The 24566-nt window shown below is 44.8% G+C and overlaps 1 protein-coding gene across 1 annotated transcript in view; it reads left to right on the top strand.

Moving 5' to 3' along the window:
* Window positions 1-24566, top strand: part of LOC137528381 (G-protein coupled receptor 83-like) — a 148184-nt gene that overhangs the window by 30046 nt on the left and 93572 nt on the right. Inside the window, exon 3 of the mRNA XM_068249668.1 lies at window positions 20192-20325. Within this exon, the coding sequence (XP_068105769.1) occupies window positions 20192-20325 (134 nt within the window). The remainder of the gene's footprint in view (window positions 1-20191; window positions 20326-24566) is intronic.

Below are 24566 nucleotides of genomic sequence, written 5' to 3'. Positions count from 1 at the left end.
ACCCGCAAGCGGACCGCAAACCGCAGCAGAACCACTCTGGTGTGCACTAGCCCTAAAACCCTTCACAAACACGTACAGTACCTTTTGCCTAAAATAGGCAGACTACCTGTGTGCAATACAGGTATGGAGCTGCAGTCCCCATATAAAACGTGCAGACTATTATTCCACTACCCATGTACAGTTCCCGTAATATATTCAGACAAGATGATGTGCTCAGCCTCAAAAGCGGGTAATGTGATGATGTGGAGTTGCAAGATTGAACCACAGTGCTTTAGCAAATAAGCCCAGCTGATGTCACTTGTGTCGAATATGAACCGTCCTGGCTCTGACCATGCACAAGTGGGGGTTAAACGGCTCCCAATCGCAGAGCAGAATGAATGTTACAGTACAGTCCAATAAAGGAAACCCAGAGATAGTTTGTTTACCACAATCCAGAGACCATAGCCTCAGTTAGACTTTCCACTGCCAGTTCTCAATCGCAGAATGGTGTCACATGAACAGTATAGATAAAGACAGTCTCTCCACAAACATGCAAGGCCATAAAATGCAAATCAATCACATAAAACAGCAGCATGAAGCGGAGCTGGGAAAAAAGGGCGCATGCCGCTAGTGGACAAAAAGGGCGCCGCCATTCACTCCCATAATAAATAGCGTTTAATGGGCGCCGAGTAGGAAAAAAGGGCGCCGGAGCTAAATAAAGGTTTATAAACGGCGCCAGGAGCTAAATAAAGTTTACAAACGGCGCCCGGCGATGTTTAATGATTTATAACTGAACTTGTGGTGATTTACGTTTATAAAATGCACCCGTGCAGAATAACGTTTATGAAAATACTAAACATATTTATCTTATTTAAATAATTAAAACATTGTTTAAAGTTTTATCCCTTACTGTTTGTAAAACATTATTATTCACAAAATAAAGCGATCAGTACGTAACGTAAATTGCAAAATATTTTTTGAATCCACAATTAGTAAAACATTATTATCCACATAGTAAAGGGGGGTCTTAGGTTTAGGCACCAACAGGGGGGTCTTAGGTTTAGGCACCAATAGGGGGGTCTAGGGGTTAGGGGTAGGTACAGGGAGGGGTACTTAGGCAACAACAGGGGGGGTCTTAGGTTTAGGCACCAACAGGGGGGTCTTAGGTTTAGGCACCAACAGGGGGGTCTTAGGTTTAGGCATTAACAGGGGGGTCTTAGGTTTAGGCACCAACAGGGGGGTCTTAGGTTTAGGCACCAAGAGGGGGGTCTAGGGGTTAGGGGTAGGTACAGGGAGGGTTACTTAGGCACCAACAGGGGGGGTCTTAGGTTTAGGCACCAACAGGGGGGTCTTAGGTTTAGGCACCAACAGGGGGGTCTTAGGTTTAGGCACCAACAGGGGGGTCTTAGGTTTAGGCACCAACAGGGGGGTCTTAGGTTTAGGCACCAACAGGGGGGTCTTAGGTTTAGGCACCAATAGGGGGGTCTTAGGTTTAGGCACCAACAGGGGAGTCTAGGGGTTAGGGATAGGTACAGGTAGGGTTCTGTGTAAGAGTAGGCTTAGGTATAGTTTTAGTAAAATTTTAGTAATAATTACTAATGTATTACAACACTTATTACGAACGTAGTTATATTTATATCATCTTTATAAACAATATTTTCAGATTTTATTATAAGAACAAACCATAAATGACGGTTATTCACAATAATATACAATTATAACAATTAAACATATATTATTGGTTTTTTTATAAACGTAATTATAAGTTTAACTTTTGAAACAGGGAAGATTAACGTTTTCACAATTTCCGATTTCATATACATTATTTAATGATTTATAATTTTGTTAAACATTATTTGTAAACGAAATATAGCACACTATATTTATAAACCCTATTAATGATTAAATATTATTTAGAGTTTACACCCCGCGCCCTTTTTGTCCAGGCGCCCTTTTTGTACGTACGCGCATGAAGCATATGTTGCATGTGTTAGTAACCCATCCAAGAAATGTCCAGCAGTATCCTGAACGCTCTTTGTCCAGCAAACGTAGTGTAGCTGTATAGCAAAGTCCATAGGTATGGTGCTGCAGTTGGGTGCAACGCAAGCAAATGCTGGCTAGATTGAAGGTGCGCACACATCCAACATGTTTTGCTGATTAATCGGCCTCATTAGGGACAGGCACTGTGTAACAAATCTCCTAACTATTTGAAAAGCAATAACCTCCATATAAGAGTTTATCGCCGCCTCCACGCCCCACCACGCCCAGACCACTCCGGGAGTGTGCATCAGCTCACAGAAGGCACGCCCACCCCGGATATGCCAGGGAAGAAGCGGAGACATGCAAGGGGGCAGGCAACAGTCGCCCACAAGGGGAGGAGAGCCAGTGCTAGAGCATACAATATCTGCCATGTAAATCCAAAAAATTTTGCAAAGATTGTGGTGCAATAATGCAAAATTAATTAAACACAGGAATATTGCTTTACCACCAAGCACCCACATCTCAGTGTTAATGGAAAATGTTTACTTATAAACTTTGGCAACGCGTTTCATAAGTCTGTATAAAAACACATATAAAATGAAAAACATAACAGGTAATTTATCTCTTTTGTTTTTCATTTTATATGTGTTTCAATACATTTTATTGTATTCTTGGAGTCTAAACAGCTAAATCCAAAGTCCACTTTATGCAGCTTGATCTGACCTCTGCATTTGATGCTGTTGATGCTAGGTATAAATGGCCTTTCTCTGTCTTGGATATTCTCATCTGGAAGGGCTTTCAGTGTGTTTTATTCAAGCCAAATCTCCTCTCTACGCCACTTGTCTGTAGCTGTAACTATGTAATTGGTTATTTTTTTTCCATTTACATGCATAGTCTAGTGAAAACTGATTAATTCATTTGATTTTCAATACCAATTGCACACAGGCACAGACACCAAAGTGTACCTCTCACCTTTAGAACTTAATTCCTCCCCATCACAAATTTGTTTTTGCCTGATGACTGTATTTTCTTTCATGACCTCTCACTTCCTAAAATTCAAAATGAGTAAGGGCTCAAACCCACTAGCAGCATCTTTTGAAAATGTTCTCCTATTCACTTGAATGGGAATTACAGTAAAACCACTGCAAAATTGCTGCAATTTTTCAAAATCGTGGTAAAATCGTTCATGCTAATTTTGTTGTGATTCTCATTCAAGTGAATGGTAAAGATGGGCCGAACTGTTCTGCCGGCGAATTGTACGGGTGTTCGCTGTTCGCGTTTAACGCAAATTTTGTTTAAAAAAAATTGCGTTCGCATTTACCCCATAGACTTTAATGGCAGACGAGCAGACCCCGACTTTAGCGGTTAATAGCAAAACCCACTTACGTGCTAGAAACACCAAAGACCTTATAATTTTTGATAGAATCGATTTGAAAGTTTCATGGGAAAAAAAAATACATTTAAATGCGGTAAATGACAGATAATTTAGCAAACCTAACGGTAGTGTACATTTACATATATCAAAAGAAAGAGCAATGAATTTCATGACCAGGTATCCAGGGGGTCCGTACGCAGATGCCACCATGAACCCCCCCAGGGCATCGTCGACCCCCACCACCTCCTGGAACACTGGATGTGGGGAAGAGCTCCTTTGTCCATGGATTGGACAAAGGCTCTGAAGGGGAGGGGGAGGCTTGACCGTCCCTCCCCCAGAGCCCCTAATACCATGGACCATGTGGGCTGGTATAGCTAAGGCCCACGTGGCCGAGGCTCCGCATTATGGCTATCCCAGCCTGCATGGGGGACAAGTGGTTAAAGAGGCTCGGGAGGGGGACCCCACATCATTTTTTTTTTACATTTTCCACACTCTGAACATTAAAAAAATGTTTCAAGAAATAAGTAATGTTGCCAGGGATCTTTACAGCCATATTGTGGCTGTATAGCGATCCCTGGAAAAGGCGATCCCTGGAAACTCCGTCATGAAATTCATTGCTCTTTCTTTTGAAACATGTAAATTTACACTACCGTTGTTACATTATCTGTTATATACCGCATTTAAATGTATTCTTTTTTTCTTATGAAACTTTAAAATTAATTTTCTTAAAAACTATAAGGTCTTTTTGATTTTTTTTCTTCTTGTACCCACTGTCCCCCTCCACATACCCTGCAAATTTGGTGTTTCTAGCACGTAAGGGGGCTTGCTATTAACCGCTAAAGTTGACGGTCATTCGTCTTCCATGTAAGTCTATGGAGCCTGCTGCTAATAGTAGATTTGCAAATTTTTCGCATTCAAAGTTTGTGAACCTAAAATTTGATGTTCAGCCCATCTCTAGTGAATAGGAGAGTGTTTTCAAAATGCAAAATGTTGGCAAAAAATGCTACTAGTGGGTTTGAGCCCTTACTGATCATATTTCCACCACCTCTATCCATATCTCTGCCTGGTCTAACAAAAAATACCAATAACAACCCTATAACCTCAGTTCGCAAAGCAAATTTGGGCCAGAATATTATCTGCTTAGAGTTTGCATGTTCTCCCTGTATTTGCGCAATTTTTGTTCTGGACCATCCATTTTCCTCTCACTTCCCACATACAAGATACAGTGGTGTGAAAAACTATTTGCCCCCTTCCTGATTTCTTATTTTTTTGCATGTTTGTCACACTTAAATGTTTCTGCTCATCAAAAAACGTTAAGTATTAGTCAAAGATAACATAATTGAACACAAAATGCAGTTTTAAATTAAGGTTTTTATTATTTAGTGCGAAAAAAACCTCCAAATCTACATGGCCCTGTGTGAAAAAGTGATTGCCCCCCTTGTTAAAAAAGAACTTAACTGTGGTTTATCACACCTGAGTTCAATTTCTGTAGTCACCCCCAGGCCTGATCACTGCCACACCTATTTCAATCAAGAAATCACTTAAATAGGAGCTATCTGACACAGAGAAGTAGACCAAAAGCACCTCAAAAGCTAGACATCATGCCAAGATCCAAAGAAATTCAGGAACAAATGAGAACAAAAGTACTGTAATTGAGATCTATCAGTCTGGTAAAGGTTATAAAGCCATTTCTAAAGCTTTGGGACTCCAGCGAACCACAGTGAGAGCCTTTATCCACAAATGGCAAAAACATGGAACAGTGATGAACCTTCCCAGGAGTGGCCAGCCGACCAAAATTACCCCAAGAGCGCAGAGAAAACTCATCCGAGAGGCTACAAAAGACCCCAGGACAACATCTAAAGAACTGCAGGCCTCACTTGCCTCAATTAAGGTCAGTGTTCACGACTCCACCATAAGAAAGAGACTGGGCAAAAACAGCCTGCATGGCAGATATCCAAGGCGCAAACCACTTTTAAGCAAAAAGAACATTAAGGCTCGTCTCAATTTTGCTAAAAAAAAAAAACATCTCAATGATTGCCAAGACTTTGGGGAAAATACCTTGTGGACCGACGAGACAAAAGTTGAAGTTTTTGGAAGGTGCGTGTCCCGTTACATCTGGCGTAGAAGTAACACAGCATTTCAGCAAACGAACATCATACCAACAGTAAAATATGGTGGTGGTAGTGTGATGGTCTGGGGTGTTTTGCTGCTTCAGGACCTGGAAAGCTTGCTGTGATAGATGGAACCATGAATTCTACTGTCTACCAAAAAATCCTGAAGAAGAATGTCCAGCCATCTGTTTGTCAACTCAAGCTGAAGCGATCTTGGGTGCTGCAGCAGGACAATGACCCAAAACACACCAGCAAATCCACCTCTGAATGGCTGAAGAAAAACAAAATGAAGACTTTGGAGTGGCCTAGTCAAAGTCCTGACCTGAATCCTATTGAGATGTTGTGGCATGACCTTAAAAAGGCGGTTCATGCTAGAAAACCCTCAAATAAAGCTGAATTACAACAATTCTGCAAAGATGAGTGGGACAAAATTCCCCCAGAGCGCTGTAAAAGACTTGTTGCAAGTTATCGCAAACGCTTGATTGCAGTTATTGCTGCTAAGGGTGGCCCAACCAGTTATTAGGTTCAGGGGGCAATTTCTTTTTCACACAGGGCCATGTAGGTTTTTGAGTTTTTTTTCTCACTAAATAATAAAAACCATCATTTAAAACTGCATTTTGTGTTCGATTATGTTATCTTTGACTAATAGTTAACGGTTTTTGATGAGCAGAAACATTTAAGTGTGACAAACATGCAAAAGAATAAGAAATCAGGAAGGGGGCAAATAGTTTTTCACACCACTGTAAGTTCATTGGTTCCCACAAAACTGGAATACTTGCACCCAAACAATATTTCATACAAGCATAACAGAACAAGAAATACATGGCTCATACCTCCATTGTAGCACACTCAATGAGCAGGAGTTTCAGAATAACATTAAGTGTACCACACACAGCTTTTAGATATTCTTTTCGTGTTAATTTTAGCAAAAATAAGTACAATATTAAAACATGCGGAAATATTTTAACGGGGGGGGGGGGGGGTTCACCAATGGCCGCCAACTTTTGTGGTTAGTAGCAAACCCCCTTACAAACTAGAATCACCTAATTTGCAGGGTGTAACAATCTTACCTTGTCATGGCGGGTCCCGCGACGCCTCCCATGGCGTATCCGGTGGGACTCGCTCATGGGGGGGTCTGCCGCGCTGTCATCTTTGGATGGCGTCTCCAGCATCGCTGTGGCGAACAGTCAGGACGCGCGTGCAGTATGCCTAGGCATACACGCGCGAGTCAGAACAGCCTTTACAGGCTGAGGAGGCGTGTCTGAAGCATAGACCATCCTCCTATGGGCTGAGCTGTTTCCCTCTTCCAGGTATATTAGGTCAGGCGAGTCATTCACTCGCTGGCCTCGATACTATCAGTACGCTGGTCCTGGCCTAGCTAGCTAGCTATTCTTGAGCTACATTTATATATTGTGTAGACGCACAATATATATGTACTCCAATTAGTCAGTCCTGTTTATTGTAGCTATATATATTTTGTAATTTATTAAAGTAACATCTTATTGTATATTATCTGTGTACCGACTTTCTGCCCTTCTTTTGACCTCGCTCTTGTCTTGTCCTTCTGTACCATTGCCATCTGATACTCAGTTTCGACTCGGCCTGTCCCTGACTTCGTTTTTGCTTGATCCTTAAAATACGACTGACATCTGACCTATGTGTATGACCCCGTCTGTTAATTGACTACGTTTTTGTCTTACTGTTCTGTACCTTGATATCTCTGATTCTGTGTTTGACTACGGCCTGGTCCTGACTACGTACTATTGTGTATACTATTGTACTTTGCTGCATCACGTATCAGCATGACACAGGGTATGTTAAGGAGAACAGTTCATAGGGAAGCACAGTGGCGTAGTGGTTAGCACTCTTGCCTTGCAGCGCTGGGTCTCCGATTTCAATCTCAGCCAGGTCAACATCTGCAAGAAGTTTGTATCTTTACCCCATGTCTGTGTGGGTTTCCTCCGGGCACTCCAGTTTCCTCCCACATTCCAAAAACCTACAGATAAGTTAAATGACTTCACCCTATATTGACCTTGGACTATGATTACATGCATTACTCGTTACATACAAAGACATATGACTATGGTAGGGACTAGACTGTGGGCCCCTCTGAGGGACAGTTAGTGAGACAATATACTCTGTACAGTGCTTGATGATTTTTCTGCTGTATGAAAATGTGTCAATGTTTGTGTGAAGTCAAGTAAAAATTGAGAATTTAAGGGGACAGATTGTTGGATTACATTATTTATACATAGAAAAGTATTTGACAGCATTTTTTCTTTATCAAGGAATTGTAGAAATTACAAACCTATGCCATCCAAATAGTATGTCTCTAAGTACACAGTTGCTGTTGCAGTTTCTTGCAATACAAATCTTTGCCACCAGAGGTCACTCTCAGAGAGTAGGCTGTAGCTAGTCATAGAAAGTGAAAAAAAACAACATACTGATGAATCACAGTTGCTGGGATTCAGCAAAGATTGCTAGCAATGTGAGTAGGTACCTTTGTCACCGAAAACACTGCACACGATTTGCTATTCACAGATAATATAAAGCCCCTTTTCCACTATTTTTTTTTTACTCCAGACACAAATGTAATACATGATGCATTGTTTTTTCCATGTTTGCGTTTGGGTTAAAGTCAATGGGAGTTGAAGAAAATTACATTCCAAGTGTGGTGCTATTTGCCTTACATGAATTTTTTTTTTTTTAACATATCTTCATTCCTCAGAAAAACGCAAATGCTATCCCACGGTGTAAACTAAAACTCTTATGAAAATCGAGTTAGATCGCACAAAAAAGTGCTAAAATCTGGAAAAATTGCAACCGCATCACATTTGTGATCGTGATCACAATTTTCAGTGGAAAAGGGCCTGAACAGACTTATATGTGGTAAACTGCACTAGCAAACTGCTAAGATTTTATCACCTATGTAACATTTGAATTATACAATGGATGCGGATGAATATCACTGAAAGTTGGGGTATCTATACAGGTTAACCTGCTGGGATGTGCTAGTAACTACTGTATTTTCCACCATACACAGTATAAGACACACTTTTTCTCCCCCAAAAATGGGGAGAAAAAGTCCCTGCATCTTATACGGCAAAGGCAGGGAATCCCTGACTTACGAAATCTATATATCTAATTATACGAACCACCAACCCGCCGGCATGTCGGGCATTCCCTATCTTTCTTTCAGCTTTCCCTGCATGCCTACTCTCCCTCCCTCTTGTGTCTCCTGGCCCCTGGGTGTAGCGGCAACATACCTCATCCATGCTTCCGCGGCAATTGCAGACCTCTGCGCTTCCCCCAGCTAGCCTCCACTCCCTGCCCCTTGTCTATCTGAGCCCTCCGTGTGTTGTTGTGTAAGCGGCAGCTTACCTTCCATACGCCCATAATGAAAGCATACATCCGTCTGTTTTAAAACAGTACTTATCGTTAACATGTTTTCAGTTTCACTTTGCACTCACTTGAAAACAAAGTTTTTCGTTAATCAGATTTCGTTATCAAGCCACGCCAATTTGTTATCCAGCCACACTCTTTTTTCCTGTGTGCCTTTTTTTCATGCACCTGGGTCAAGGCAATGTACAGAGCAACAGAGTTCTTCTACCTTCAATGTGCCTGATAGACCTAGCTTCCCAGGTAAACTGCCATTTGTTTTGGTGACAAGGGCCAATGCTGTCCAGTCCAGAGTGACTTTTGAGAGAAAACCTTTGATTCCTCAACAGCAGTCTTTAAAGGTTCCTGTTGAGAGACTTTTCCTCAATTATTTTAATTTTGGTGGCCCCTGTTCATGAAATCACCATAAGACAGAAAGGTTTCCCTTTCGCTTATCTTTTCTGATATGAGGGTTGATCCACAAAGCTTAGTTATTTCTCACCTTAACTATTAGGAGAGCTAATGCATGAGGAAAACAAAATAAGGAGAGTTAATTCATGAGATAAACAGATAAAAGAAATAAATTATGAGTTAAAGAGAACCCGAGGTGGGAATTACTTTTACTATTGGGGCACAGAGGCTGGTTGTGCGCACTAAGACCAGCCTCTGTTGCCCCATCGTGTGTCTCCATGTCCCCCCTGCTCGCCGCTATACCCCCCGCATTGCTGGCGACACGCAGCGTGTCGCCAGCTCAATGTTTACCTTGCGCTGTCAGTCAGCGCTGCTCCCCTGCCTCCTCCGCATCGGCGCACCCGCCCGTGTCCCTTCCCTCCCGCTGATAGGTGGGAAGTGACGCGGCGGGTGGCGCCGATGCGGAGGAGGCGGGGGAGCGGCGCTGACAGACAGCGCAAGGTAAACATTGAGCTGGCGACACGCTGCGTGTCGCCAGCAATGCGGGGGGTATAGCGGCGAGCAGGGGGGACATGGAGGCACACGATGGGGCAACAGAGGCTGGTCTTAGTGCGCACAACCAGCCTCTGTGCCCCAATAGTAAAAGTAATTCCCACCTCGGGTTCTCTTTAAAGGGAAGGTTCAGGGAGGGTGGGTTAAAAATAAAAATCAAATTCCACTTACCTGGGGCTTCCTCCAGCCCGTGGCAGGCAGGAGGTGCCCTCGCCGCCGCTCCGCAGGCTCCCGGTGGTCTCCGGTGGCGCGCCCGACCTGGCCAGGCCGGCTGCCAGGTCGGGCTCTTCTGCGCTCCAAGGCCCGGAACTTCTGCGTCCCACACCGGCGCTCTGACGTCATCGGACGTCCTCCGGGCTCTACTGCGCATGCGCAGAACTACTGCGCATGCGCAGTAGAGCCCGGAGGACGTCCGATGACGTCAGAGCGCCGGCGTGGGACGCAGAAGTTCCGGGCCTTGGAGCGCAGAAGAGCCCGACCTGGCAGCCGGCCTGGCCAGGTCGGGCGCGCCACCGGAGACCACCGGGAGCCTGCGGAGCGGCGGCGAGGGCACCTCCTGCCTGCCACGGGCTGGAGGAAGCCCCAGGTAAGTGGAATTTGATTTTTATTTTTAACCCACCCTCCCTGAACCTTCCCTTTAAGTCAAATATGAAAAGATAAACCAAGTTAAGTCAGTTTAGGAGAGATAAAGCATGAGTTAAGTTAGATAAGGAAGGAGAGATAAATCATGAGTTAAGTTATTTAAGAAGAGATAAATTGTCAGTTAATTAGTAAGGTGAGATAATTCAGCATAAAAGCCTTATGAATCAGCCCCTTAGAGGAAAAAATAATGCTGGGAATACACCATGAGATTTTTGGCAGATAGATGGCTCGACAGATAATTTTAGCCATGTTCGATCTGATTTCAATCATTTTTTTGATCGATTTTCTCATAGAAGTGAATGGAAATCGATAAAAAAAAAAAAAATGAAAAATCGATTGGCCACTAAATCTGCCAAAAAAACTCATTGTGTATTCCCAGCATAACACATTCCATATTCATGTTTCTTTTTAGTTATAACTAAAAATAGGAAGAAAAGTGTATCATCTCAGTGAGTTGTCATCTCTTCACGTGCATCCTTTCCCCAAGCATATGCATCATCATCTTGAAGACATTACTTTTTGAAGACAATTCTATTTGCACTTCACTGTTTTTCCTATTTACTAGAGACTAATATAGATGCAACGAGATCCAGGCAAAGCTAAATTGCTTTTAATGTTTGTGTATTTGCATGTTAACAGATTAATACCTGCTATTTTCTATTTATTTTGTGTGCAGGGCTCTTGGCTCAAGCAATATGCACCATGTTGCAGACAGGGTTAAACAGGGGATCCAAATGTGTAAAGGTCATGTGTTAGAATTAAAACCTAGTTATCATGTAAATTTAACAGCTATCTCAACCCACGCTTGCTTGTTATGTAACCTGTTAGGAGTTAATCGTTTTTTATATTTCCAGATGTTTCTGTTTTGCTTTTCTACCATTTTTTTCATTATTTTTCTTTTTACTTTTACATGTTAAAGTGAATCATTGTAAAATAGTTGCACTTTGTAATCTTTCCTCATTTTAATGCTTCACCATGCCTATTATAGTGCAGTACATCAGTAAATTGCTAGTGCCAGAATATGCCTCCTATTAAAAACTGAAAATTAATGAATTGATTTGCTGATCCACACCACTGCAGTGAACAGGCTCATTTTCTAGATCTCTGCTTTTCGAGCATGTAGCTGAGACAAACATAATTGTGGATGAGACTCTTGAGACATTAGAAATTAAGGATGTTGTTTTACTAAATTGTCTCTCACCTACTGACATAGTGCTTCTATAAATTCAATTTCCCAGCTGCCTCGAGCTGCCTGCTTCCCCCGCCACCTTTGAAACACGCACGCACACACACACACACACACTGGATTCTGTTAGTGGATAGAAATCACAGTAAGCACTGCTGATGGATAGGCAGGTGAAATAAATTAAGCTAAGAGCAGCTGGATGGGAGAAGTTAAGCTGGGTGGGAGAAGTTAAACTGGGTGGTTCTGGGTGAGAGAAATCAGGATGGGTGTTGATGGCTAGGTGGGTTGCTGCTAGTGTTGGGCGAACAGTGTTCGCCACTGTTCGTGTTCTGCAGAACATCACCCTGTTCGGGTGATGTTCGAGTTCGGCCGAACACCTGATGGTGTTCGGCCCTTTTAGTTCGGGTTCGCCCGAACTATTCAATGCCCGCCGAACAGGGCCGAACAGGGCCCCTGTTCGGCCGAACAGGGCCCTGTTCGCCCGAACATGCCACAATACGGCCCCCTATGGGGTCGCAGGCATAAGGGGGGAGCATGCCATGATCGCGGGCGGGTCGGAAATTCCCCCCAACCCCTCCGCTAGCGCTCCCCCCTCTGCCCGCTTCCCCATAAAAAAAGTTTAAGGCAAGTTAAATAGTACCTGGTGGCTGGCACTGGCAGTGGAGTGAGGAGGAGGAGGAGTCTGAGTAGCAGAGTGACACGTTGAGGCCGGGCAGCGGGCGGTTCAGCGGTAGTACCCTTGTGGTACTTCCGCCCTTTCTCTGACCTCATGTCCTCTGCATACGAGGGTACGCGTCACGCGTACCCTCGTATGCGTCATCACGTAGAGGACGTGAGGTCAGAGAAAGGGCAGAAGTACCACAAGGGTACTACCGCTGAACCGCCCGCTGCCCGGCCTCAACGCGTCACTCTGCTACTCGGACTCCTCCTCCTCCTCACTCCACTGCCAGTGCCAGCCACCAGGTACTATTTAACTTGCCTTAAACTTTTTTTATGGGGAAGCGGGCAGAGGGGGGAGCTCTAGCGGAGGATGTGGGGGGAATTTCCGACCCCCCCGCGATCGGGGCATGCTCCCCTCTTATGCCTGCGACCCCATACGGCCCCCAAAATGGGCATGTTCGGGGGTCCCATTGACTTCCATTGAGTTCAGCGTTCGGGCCGAACATGCCGAACATCTGGCCCGTGTTCGGCCTATTCGGCCCGAACCCGAACATCCAGGTGTTCGCCCAACACTAGTTGCTGCATGGTGAGTGTGGATGTTAGTTGCTGCTGAGTGGGTGCTGCCTGCTGATGTGTTGGTAACTGACTAGTTGATGGTAGGTTGGTGGTTGCCTGGTTGTTAATAACTGATTTGATAGCTGTTGATAGATGGGTGGCTGGGTGCTGATAACTACCTGCCTGGCTGTATGCTGAAATGCGAGTGACTGGCTGACTGGATGCTAATAAGTGAATAAATGGGTACTGATAGGTATATGGCAGGGTGTGGCTGGCTGGATTCTAATAGGTGAATAAATGAGTCGAGTGCTTATGGGCAGTGTTGATCGGATACCTTATTATCCTATTCGAGTTTGGTCTAATTCGGATAGTAAACTATACGAATTCACTCGAAGTTCGATATTCGAGTTAATCGAATATCCGATTCGAACTCGGATAACCGACGTCACAATCTGAGTCTGTATTCGAGTAAAATATTCGAGCTGGCCTTAAATAGCTTTTAAAACTTGTATTAGAGGTCAATGATGCATGAAACCACGTTTTTTATGAAGAAAAACATCAAGTGATTATGTGGTGATGTAGTAGTTATAAAAAAGGTATAAAAAAATAGTAAATTAACTTAATGAAAAGTGTTTGCATGAGAAGGTGTGTCCAAAATGGTTGTAAGTTGGAAGTCTTCATTTACGTCGTCTTCATCTTCTTCTATATCTTCTTCTCTTTCTTCTTCTTCAATTCTCTTTTTCTTCTTCTATATCTTCTTCTTCTTCTTCTATATCTTCTTCTTCTTCTATATCTTCTTCTTTTTCTTCTTCTTCTATATTTTCTTTTACTCGAATCTTCTTCATCTTCTACTTCTTGTATCTTCTTCAATTATCTTTTTCTTTTTCTTCTTCTTCTATATCTTCTTCTTCTTTATCTTCTTCTTCTTCTTCTGTATTTTCTTCTTTTTCTTCTTCTTCTTCTATATCTTCTTCTTCTTCGTCTTCTTCTTCTATATCTTCTTCTTCTTCTTCCTTTTCTTCTTCTATATCTTCTTCTTCTATATATTCTTCTTCTTCGTCTTCTTCTTCTATATCTTCTTCTTCTTCTTCCTTTTCTTCTTCTATATCTTCTTCTTCTATATCTTCTTCTTCGTCTTCTTCTTCGTCTTCTTCTTCTATATCTTCTTCTTCTTCTTCTATATCTTCTTCTTCTTCTTCTTCTTCTTCTATATCTTCCTCATCTTCTTCTATATCTTCTTCATCTTATTCTTCTATATCTTCTTCTTCTATATCATCTTCTTCTATATCTTCTTCTTCTTTCTTCTTCTTCTTCCTCTTCTTCTCTATAATTATATTATGTGTCTTGGTTTTCCTTTCTTTTGTAATATTTTTTTTACTTCATTTGTGGAAATATTTTATTTTAATAATACCATAGTTATATTTGTGTTGATGGCATAATAGGTAGTGGCACATTGCAAGCCACAGCGCCTTTTTCTGTGTACCCTGGCGGTGGTAAAACACAGACATCAGCAGGAGGAGGAAGTAGTTGCAGCTATTGTAGTGTGGTAATAGCTGGTAGGAGAGTGGGTGGCAGCAGAAAATAGTTCTTCTTCTGTTCTCCCTGGCAGTCAGGGGCGTAGTAATAGGGGGTGCAGCGGTAGCGACCGCATCGGGGCCCTTGGGCCAGAGGGGCCCCGAAAGGGCCCTCCCTAAACGACAGTATTTGCTCTCTATTGGTCCTGTGCTCATAATAATCACTTCTATAGATACTTTGAATAATGGTAATCATTAACAAGCTGTTCCCCATCCCCTTCTTGCACCTCTGACACTGTAGTTGCCATTGGCAGGTTTTGGTGCACCGCATCAATTGTTATGTATGGAGTGCTTGGGGGGCCCCATTGTAAAACTTGCATCGGGGCCCACAGCTCCTTAGCTACGCCACTGCTGGCAGTGGTAGCAGCACACAGACAGCAGAAGCTCAATGCAGCTACAGGAGGAGGAGTAGTGTGTGTCAGGCAGTGTGATGTTCCTAGCGGTGGTACCAGGGCCGTAAATGAACATCATGAGGTTCCAGACAGCGGTCGTGAAGCCCACATTGTGTCTAATACACAATTGGGACAGCACAGTTTTCAACCCGGACACCTCTAAAATAATTTAATTTTTTTTTAAATAATGCAGCTATTTGTGAGCGTAAATAGCTGGTGGTGCATGGGCAGCAGCATCTTGTAATGTGTTCCCTGGCAGTGGAGACACAGACAGCAGGAAGAAATACAGCAGCAGCAGCAGGTGTAATGTGTGTGTGGCTGTGTGCCACTTCATGTCCCCCTCTCGCCGACAACAGGGGCCAGGAATTCGCCTTCCACCCAAGCCTGGTTAATTTTGAGAAACGTCAGTCTGTCCACAGACTTGTGAGACAGACGAGATCGCTTCTCAGTGACGACTCCACCGGCTGCACTGAAGCAACGCTCTGACAGTACGCTGGAAGGGGGGCAGGAGAGCACTTCCACGGCATACTGCGCAAGCTTGCTCCAGATCGGCAGGTGCTTGACCCAATACTCCATGGGATCAACAGGGGCAATGCTGTCAAGCTCGCTGAAGGACCCCATGTAGTCAGCCACCATGCGGGTCAAGTGCTGTCTGTGACTGGAGAAGGATGCTGCTGCACGTACCTCCTCTCTAGTCCCTGGCAGCTCTACACTCATGTAGAGCTCGTTGGTCAGAGACAGCAGGTCTGTGGTGCGTGTGCGCTTGCTCCTGGTGGATGCAGGCACCTGCTGCTGCCTCTGTGCTGGCTGGACAGTGGGGGTGGATGGAGGGAAGGCTTCCTCCAAGCGCTCAACAAGGGACAGCTGCAAATCCCTCATTTGTTGCGCACGGTCTCCTCCTGCAGGCAGGAACTGGCTGAGCTTCCCCTTGAGACGTGGGTCCAGCATCATGCAGATCCAGATGTCCTCCCTCTTCTTCATCTGGATGACCCTTGGGTCCTTGCGCAGGCACCTCAGCATGTGCGCTGCCATTGGGAAGAGTCTGGCCACGTCTGTTGGCACAGCTTCGGCAGCCCCAGAGCCGACAGTGCTGTCCTCCTCATCCTCTGCCTCCTCCACCTCATCCTCTCTCCACCCCCGCACCACTCCAGCTGCGCTCTGCTGCTCCCCCTCATCAGCAGCAAGGTCAGGGACCTCCACCAACTCCAAGCCCTCCTCCTCAGAGGTGGCCTGTGAAGCTGCCTGCAGCTCCTGCTGGTCCAAGGCTGCCGCTCCCTCTTCCAGCAGTGCATACAGGGCCCTGTTCAGCACACACACCATGGGGACCCACTCGCACACCATTGCATGGTCCCTGCTTACCATGTTGGTGGCCTGCAGGAAGGGTGCCAGCACTGAGCACACCTACTGCATGTGCCCCCAGTCCTCCGTGGAGATGATGGACGGGAGGTTGGTGCGCGGCACGCCCAGTTGCAGTGATGGCGGCAACTGTTGCTCGTGCAACGTACTGGCTGACAGCCTGCCTCTGTTCAACCAGACCCTCCAACATCACCAGGGTGGAGTTTCAGCGAGTTGGAACATCGATCATGAGCCGGTGCTGTGGCAGGTGCAGCTCCTTCTGCACCTCTTCCAGGCTCGCTATGGCTGCAGCCGAGAGCCGGAAATGACGCACAACCTTCCTTGCCGCCTTAAGGAGTCAGTCCATCCCCTGGTAGGTCCGCGGGAACTTTTGGACTACCAGGTTCAGGACGTGCGCCAGGCAGGGGATGTGGGTCAGGTCTCCCCTGCTGATTGCAGCAACCAGGTTTGCCCCATTGTCGGACACCACCTCTCCGACTCTGAGGCCTCTAGGGGTCAGCCAATTCCTCTCCTGCTCTCGGAGTTTGGCCAGGACATGGTTCGCCGTCAGTTTGGTCTTCTCCAGGCCGACCAATTCCAGCAGCGCTTGGCAGTGGTGGGGCTTTACGCTGCTGGTGAGGCGGGGGGTTTGGGCTGGTGTGCCGGAGGATGGAAGCGGATCAGAGGAACCTGCTGCAATTCCGCTGATCCTGCATGGTGGCACCACCCACTGCGTTGTTGCTGCTGCTCTGACAATGCCCGATGCTGCTCCCCCCTCCTCACCCCCTTCCACCAAGCTGACCCAATGCACGGTGAATGACAGATAGCGGCCTGTCCCAAACTGGCTGCTCCACAAGTCCATGGTGACGTGGACCCGTTGACCCACCGCGTGATCCAGCCCTCTCCCGACATTGGCCATCACAGAGTGGTAAAGTGCAGGGATGGCCGTGCGTGCAAAAAAATGTCGGCTGGGGATTGGCCAATCGGGGGCGGCACACATGAGGAGCGCACGCATGTCACTCCCCTCCTGCACAAGGAAATAAGGCAGGAGTTAGGAGCACATGGCCCGTGCCAGCAAGCCGTTCAGCTGACGCATGTGACGGCTGCTGGGAGACAGAACCCTGACCACCCCCTGGAAGGTGTAGCTGAGCAGGGTCTGGCAACGCCTTTTGCTGGCATGGGAATCACTGGAGGGAGCAGAGGAGGCCACTGAGGACTGGCTGCCAGAACAGGCCTCAGTGTCGGCGGCAGGAGTTGCAGAGGGAGGAGGAGCAGTGCGTTTCTGATGCACTCCTGCTGGTGCTGCTGGAGGAGGTGGAGGAGGGCAGGTGGCTGCTGCCGACGGCTTCGCAGTGGGGGTGGGTCTGCCACTGCCAGCTTCCTTCAACTTCATGAACTCCTCATGCTCATGGAAGTGTTTCCCTGCCAGATGGTTCACCAGAGAGGTGGTGCCGTAGGCAGAGGGCTCCTTCCCTCTGCTGAGCTGCTGGCGGCACTGGTTGCAGGTGGCATACTTGCAATCCACATATGGCAGGGTGAAAAAATTCCAAATTGGGGAGGTGAAGAAGTTTCCCCTGTGGCTCGAAGGTGCTGCTGCCGCTGGTCTCCCTTTGGTGGTTGGGGGGGGGGGGGCGTTCTTGGTGCGGCTGGTGGCACTGGCAGAACTCTCCGGATCAGCACCCTGTGTGGCCTGCATACCACACCCACTTCTGATCCTGCCTATGTCTGCGATGCTGATCCTTCTAGCAAGGCCCGCAGACGCATCCTCCTCCTCAGAGCTAATGACATCCCCAGGATCTGCTACCCAGACTGCTAACTAATCCAAAAACCCAGAGTCAACTAAATGGGAGAAAAGGTAATTAAAAACACCTCACCTTTCACTAGCTACCAAATAAACTCTCTGAACATATGCTATGCACTCATTTATATGCTTAACTGTGCTAGAGGTGGGCGTGGTTATGCAGGCTCACAGGGGAAAATTATAAACAAATGCTTTGCAAAAAAATTGCATTAAATTTTGGTTTGTGCTGCTCACCCCTTGGTATTGGTTTATAATTTTCCCCTGTGAGCCTGCATAACCACACCCACCTCTAGCACAGTTAAGCATATAAATGAGTGCATAGCATATGTTCAGAGAGTTTATTTGGTAGTTAGTGAAAGGTGAGGTGTTTTTAATTACCGTTTCTACCATTTAGTTGACTCTGGGTTTTTGGATTAGTTCCCACTAGACTGCTTATAAAAACTCACATTTTGCATGGTAGAGTAGGACTCACCAGGTTGGGGACACTTTGGCGCAGTTGGTGGGCTTGGGCGCATTGGTGCGTGGCCGAGAGCCCCTGTCGCTGTTTACTGTTGTGTGCTGCAGCCCTTCTGCATTTATTGTGTATTTCTATGTGGAGATTGGGGATCTCCATTGCTGCTCGCATGCTTTGCAAAAAAATTGCATTAAATTTCGGTTTGTGCTGCTCACCCCTTGGTATTTGTTACACACACACACACATATACACACACACACACACACACACACACACACACACACACACACACACACACATCCGATTTTCTATATATATATGATACGTAACACTAGTGAAATTTGGCACATTCATTAAAGTGAACCTCCGGACTAAAAATCTACTCAGCAGAATTGAAAAGGCTTGGTGTTTCTTTAACAGTTTCACAGCATCAGAACTTTTTTTTTTTTACCAATGCATCATTTTTAGCTGCATTTTTAGCTAAGCTCCACCCATCAAAGAAAACTGCCCGGGCTTTTTTTCCCTGATGCTGTGCAAAGCATGATGGGATTTCCTATGTTGTTGTTCACGTTGCCTAGCAACTGGGAGGGGTGATGAGCACACAGGACAGTTGGAACTGTGTCTCATGCTCCCTGTCACCTCCTTTCAATCAAAAAGATGGCTGCCCTCATGAAAATCAAACATTTGCCTGTTCTTTAAAAACAGGGTGGGTAAGAGATTATATTACTTATCTATTTTAACCACTTTACCCCACGCGTACGGATTTCTCCGTCCCTTTTTCCATCCTTTCACCACCAGGGACGGAGAAATCCGTACTTTCCGCGCTCCCGCCGCTGCCCGCGCTCCCGCCGCTGTCCACACTCCCGCTCGCTCTAGCGCGCACTCCCGCTCGTAAACACGCCGCCGGCCACTCGCCCGGAGATCAATGAATGGGAACATCCATTCCCGTTCGTTGATCTAAGCCCCGCAATGATCCGCTGCTTCTCCAATAAGCAGCGCGATCATTGTGAAAAAAAACAAAACTTTCCCAGCCTCCTAGTACTTCCTGCAAGCGTCCGGAAGGTCGCATTAAACAAAAAGTTACTGTTGCCATCTTGTGGCCAAATAGTAAAACTACACCCTAAAGCATTTTTCACATACAGATACATTAGTTTTACACAAAAAAATGTACTCCTTACCTCCCACACTCCCCAAAATTACAATAAAAAACCTGTTACTTTATAAACTATGGGCTTGTAATTAGGGATGGACACAAACCTGAAGAAATGCACCTTTATTTCCAAATAAAATATTGGCGCCAAACATTGTGATAGGGACATAATTTAAACGGTTTTATAACCGGGACAAATGGGCAAATACATTTCATGGGTTTTAATTACAGTAGCATGCATTATTTAAAAACTATAAAGGCCGAAAACTGAAAAATAATAAATTTGTTCCCACATTTTTTCCTATTTTCCCATTAAAACACATTTAGAATAAAATAATTCTTGGCATAATGTCCCACCTAAAGAAAGCCTAATTGGTGGTGAAAAAAAACAAGATATAGTTCATTTCATTGTGATAAGTAATTATAAAGTTATAGACGAATGAATGGAAGGAGCGCTGAAAGGTGAAAATTGCTCTGGTGGTCAAGGGGTAAAACCCCTCAGTTGGGAAGTGGTTAATTAACATAACTAATGTAACTTAATGACAGTATGTTTGTTTAGGCTGAAGTTCCTCTTTAAGGTAAGCTCTTGATACTTCCCAAATGTTGAGTGATCTCTTCAGGTTATAACACATTTCAGCATGTTTCTTCTGTTTTAGGTTATCATGCATCCTCTCAAACCTAGAATGTCAACAGTAAAGGGAATAATCTGTATCCTGATTATTTGGTTCATGGCCAGTGTATTTTCTTTGCCCCATGCTGTCTACCAAAAGCTGGAACAGTTTTACATTGGGTAAGTTTGGCTTTGGTTTCTTCTTATTTATGGCTGTTTGTGATGTTACACCAAAAAACTGTACATTTATATTTACTCCGAAACTTTGCTGCCTCCACCTATCAGGTGTAACAGATATTGCCAGGACAATCCTGTGGTGCTATAGGTACCTTTTAGTACCTTTTTATAGCTTACATCAGACATTAATTTCACCTTAATTTCATAGTATTTGTCTGTAATGAATGTGCTGATTTTAAAATAAGCAAAATAAAATAAATATGAACTTTTCCCCTCCCCCCCAAACACACACACACACACACACACACACACACACACCAATACACACACGCATACACGTCCTGGATCATTCGTTATGCTGCCTGCCAAAGCGAAAGTAAAAGTAGAGCTTTAACTGTTCATATGCAGCCAGGCAGCATGTGTGACATGTGACAGTCAGAGACAGACAGTGAAGTTGGGGAACTACAAGCCAAGTAATCACCACAGCAATACAGCAGGAGCCGCATCAAGCAAAGAACAGCAAATTCAAATTAAATTAGCATTTTCACAGCTACTTTGTGATATTCTTTTTCATTGATCATAGTGAGAAAATAAAATGTATTTTGGCTAAATATTTTCGAAATCCAAAATAGCATGATTTATTGCAATGAAAATATTTGCAAGCAACAGTAATATGGAAATCCCCAGATATCTGTCCCAATCAGGTAAGCAGGTGAAAGATGGTTCTACACTATACAGGGATGCATTTCTTATCTTTGAAGTGTTGTATGTGGAACAAGTACAGTGAATATTGATGCTATGTGAGGATCGTGACAGGCAGAGGGTGGCCTTTAATGACCCTGCAAGCATTGCAGATCCAATCTTACAGAGAGTCATATGATAAGGGTGAGTATCCTCTTTTAGGGGTCAGATGGTGGTATTGGAAACAGTAAATTCGGGCGCCTGAGGCTAGTGGACAAATCGGGCGCCGCCATTCACTCCTATAATAAATATCGTTTAATGGGCGCCCGATAGGAAAAAAGGGCGCCGGAGAAAACTAACGTTTTAAAAGCGGCGCACGGAGACTTAATGTTTTATTACTGTTTCTCATGATTACACATTATTTAATGATTTATACATTTTTAAATATTATTTTTAAACGAAAAACAGTACAATATTTTTTCCCAAAAATTATTTTTAAACGAAAAACAGTACTTTTTTTAACATTATTTTTAAACGAAAAAACCAACAGGGGGGTCTTAGGTTTAGGCACCAACAGGGGGGTCTTAGGTTTAGGCACCAACAGGGGGTTTTAGGTTTAGGCACCAACAGGGGTTTTTAGGTTTAGGCACCAACAGGGGGGTCTTAGGTTTAGGCACCAACAGGGGGGTCTTAGGTTTAGGCACCAACAGGGGGGTCTTAGGTTTAGGCACTAACAGGGGGGTCTTAGGTTTAGGCACTAACAGGGGGGTCTAGGGGTTAGGGGTAGGTACAGGGAGGGTTACTTAGTAATTTTTTTTTTAAACGTTATTATACGTTTCACTATTTAAACGAAAGATTAACGTTTTTACAATTGCCGATTTAATGCACATTATTTAATGATTTATAACTTTAAAAAACATTAATTTTAAACGAAATACAGTACAATACAATTTTAAACGTTATCCATGCTTATCGTTAAAAACCCGGCGCCCTTTTTTCCCAGCGCCCCTTTTTAACGTACGCGGTGGTATTCACTCAAAAAAAAAGAAAGAAGCCTACGTTTGTCACGGTGCTTTTGAATACGTTTAGAGCGGACTTTGAGAAACTTTGCATACTGTACTTATATCTCTAAACTACCTGCACTGAGCACTTTTTCTGTGTATTTTTTCTGTAATTTTATTTGTGTTTTGGAAGCACCGCACATTATTTTTTTACCCTATTACTTGTAGCGAGGGCAGTGTTTTATCTTAAACATTACTGACATTTTAACAACTGAAATGGGTGGCTGTGCATGGTAGTACATTTTTGGGAAAGGGACATGGGAGCAGAAAAATTGAGGAACCAATTTGTAACGGTCGGGTGACGGAGCTGTCACCACCGACCCGGGGTCCCACCTAGGGAGACTTAAGGCTTGGATGGATAGTCTGATTCGAGCCGGGTCATACACAGGAGGTCACGTACAGGTTTGGGGTATCAGGCAGGCGGATAGTCTAATTCGAGCCGGTTCATACACAGGAGGTCACGTACAGGTTTGGGGGATCAGGCAGGCGGATAGTCTAATTCGAGCCGGGTCATACACAGGAGGTCACGTACAGGTTTATCTCAGTGACTAACTAGCACCTTAGGAGCTGCAGATGAACATACAACACAGTGACTAGCTAGGAGCACTCAATCGCAAACAGTAACAATAATAACAGATGTACAATACAGAGCAGGCTGATACACAGCCTGTTGCCAGCAAACACACGCTATAACCGGCGTGCAGCCGCGGACCGGAAGTGCTTATATACCCTCCGTCCGCGTCATTTCCGGGTCGCTTGCCGCTTGGACGCATAAATAGTATGCGTGTACGTACGCGTCTGGCGTCCGTCCGTACGCATCCGACCCATGCGTCCTTTGGGACGCATGCGTCCGCCCACCATTACTGGGGATGCGGCCGTGGAGCGCAACCCGGAAGTGCCTGGATCCCCGCAGCTGCGCGGGCCAGGCTGTCTCATTACACAATTACTGCATTTTGTAGTACTGCATTGAGCAATACAATACTACATGTTATAGTAGTGAAGCAGGGGGATACATCAAACACTACTACCCAATTGATTTTAAACAGGGAATCAATCACTATCTGGATCAGCATTTACCAAACTCTGTGTGGCTAGCTTTCAGTGAGCCTATACTGCTAGGGATATGTAGGCTGTCATATTTGTTGCCTTTTACAAAATGACAGTTGCAAACCTGAAACAAGCATGCAGCTAGTGTAATAAGACCTTTTCCAGAGCACCTTATTTGCATGCTAGTTGTGGTTCTACGTGCTCAATCAGACAATATACGGTACATTGTGTAAAGAATAAATATGGCAGCCATAATAAAGAACAATAATGGATGCTAAACAACCAACCAGATTTAAGTATCCTGATATCAAATAGTGAAAGGTAAATTCTGGCCAGTGACAGGGAGCCTGCAGTTCAAAATACATCAACACTACTGCAAAATATTTACACTACTGCAGATATTTACTGATGAGTAATTGCAATAACATAGAACAGAAAAGCCTTATTTGTTTTGCTTACAGAACAGACTTGTTCATAGCCTAGGATTGTATGACTCAGAAGTGAAGGACAGAATCCTCTGACTAAGTGTTGGTTGTTATGAAATGCTTTAGGATTTCTGTTATATGGTTATACTGTAATTTTCTTTATTAAGGTTCTGCTTTCAAAGTACAGTGTGTTCATGTCTTCAGCATTGCAACAGCACAAGCTTTTTGCAGTGGCGTAGCTATGGAGCTATGGGCCCCGGTGCGAGTTTTACATTGGGCCCCCCAAGCACTCTATATGTTACACTTGATACGGCGCAAAAAAACCTGCCAAGGTCATCCATAGTATTAGAAGTACAAGAAGGGGATGAGAAACAGTTTGTTAATGATTACTACTATTCAAAGCATCTATTGAAGTGATTATTACCACCACAGGACCAATAAACAGCTAATACTTTGGTTGAGGAAGAGCCCCTTGGGGCCCCTCTGGCCCAAGGGCCCCGATGCGGTCGCTACCTCTGCAACCCCTATTGCTACGCCACTGTTTTTGCGGAGTGAGAGACTGCTCACTGCTCCATATTTGTTCATTCTGGCTGATCCCTGTAGGTAATCTTATTTAGAATTGCTCTCCAGGACTCCCGAATGCGCATCTACCCGAAAATTCGAGTAGATTTTCCACGTTGCCGAATGTTCCGCATCATGCCGAATCCGAATGCGAAGGTTCTCGAATATGCGCACTCGAATTCGGCCGGATGACGCGGTGGGTTTGGCTTCGTATTCGGGGATGACATCATTGGACCAATCAGAAGTCCTCCAGCCGAGGCCCTGGCAATCCTAGCAACCAATCAGAGGAGGGGAGCCTGGCCTTCCCCTCCTCTATATAAGGCGGCGGCCATGTTGCGGAGCCCATCCTTGCTGTGTGAGTGAGCGGTACTGAGAGAGTATCTCCAGTGCTGCTGCGTGTCTCTGAGCAAGTGCTTCTTGTGCTAAACCTAGCGTTTTGCCTCCTAATCACCTCCTAAACACATTGATT

This window comes from Hyperolius riggenbachi, chromosome 8 (genome assembly GCF_040937935.1).
Source record: "Hyperolius riggenbachi isolate aHypRig1 chromosome 8, aHypRig1.pri, whole genome shotgun sequence".
In the NCBI taxonomy this organism is placed as follows: domain Eukaryota; kingdom Metazoa; phylum Chordata; class Amphibia; order Anura; family Hyperoliidae; genus Hyperolius; species Hyperolius riggenbachi.
This window is presented reverse-complemented; position numbering and strand designations above follow the sequence as displayed.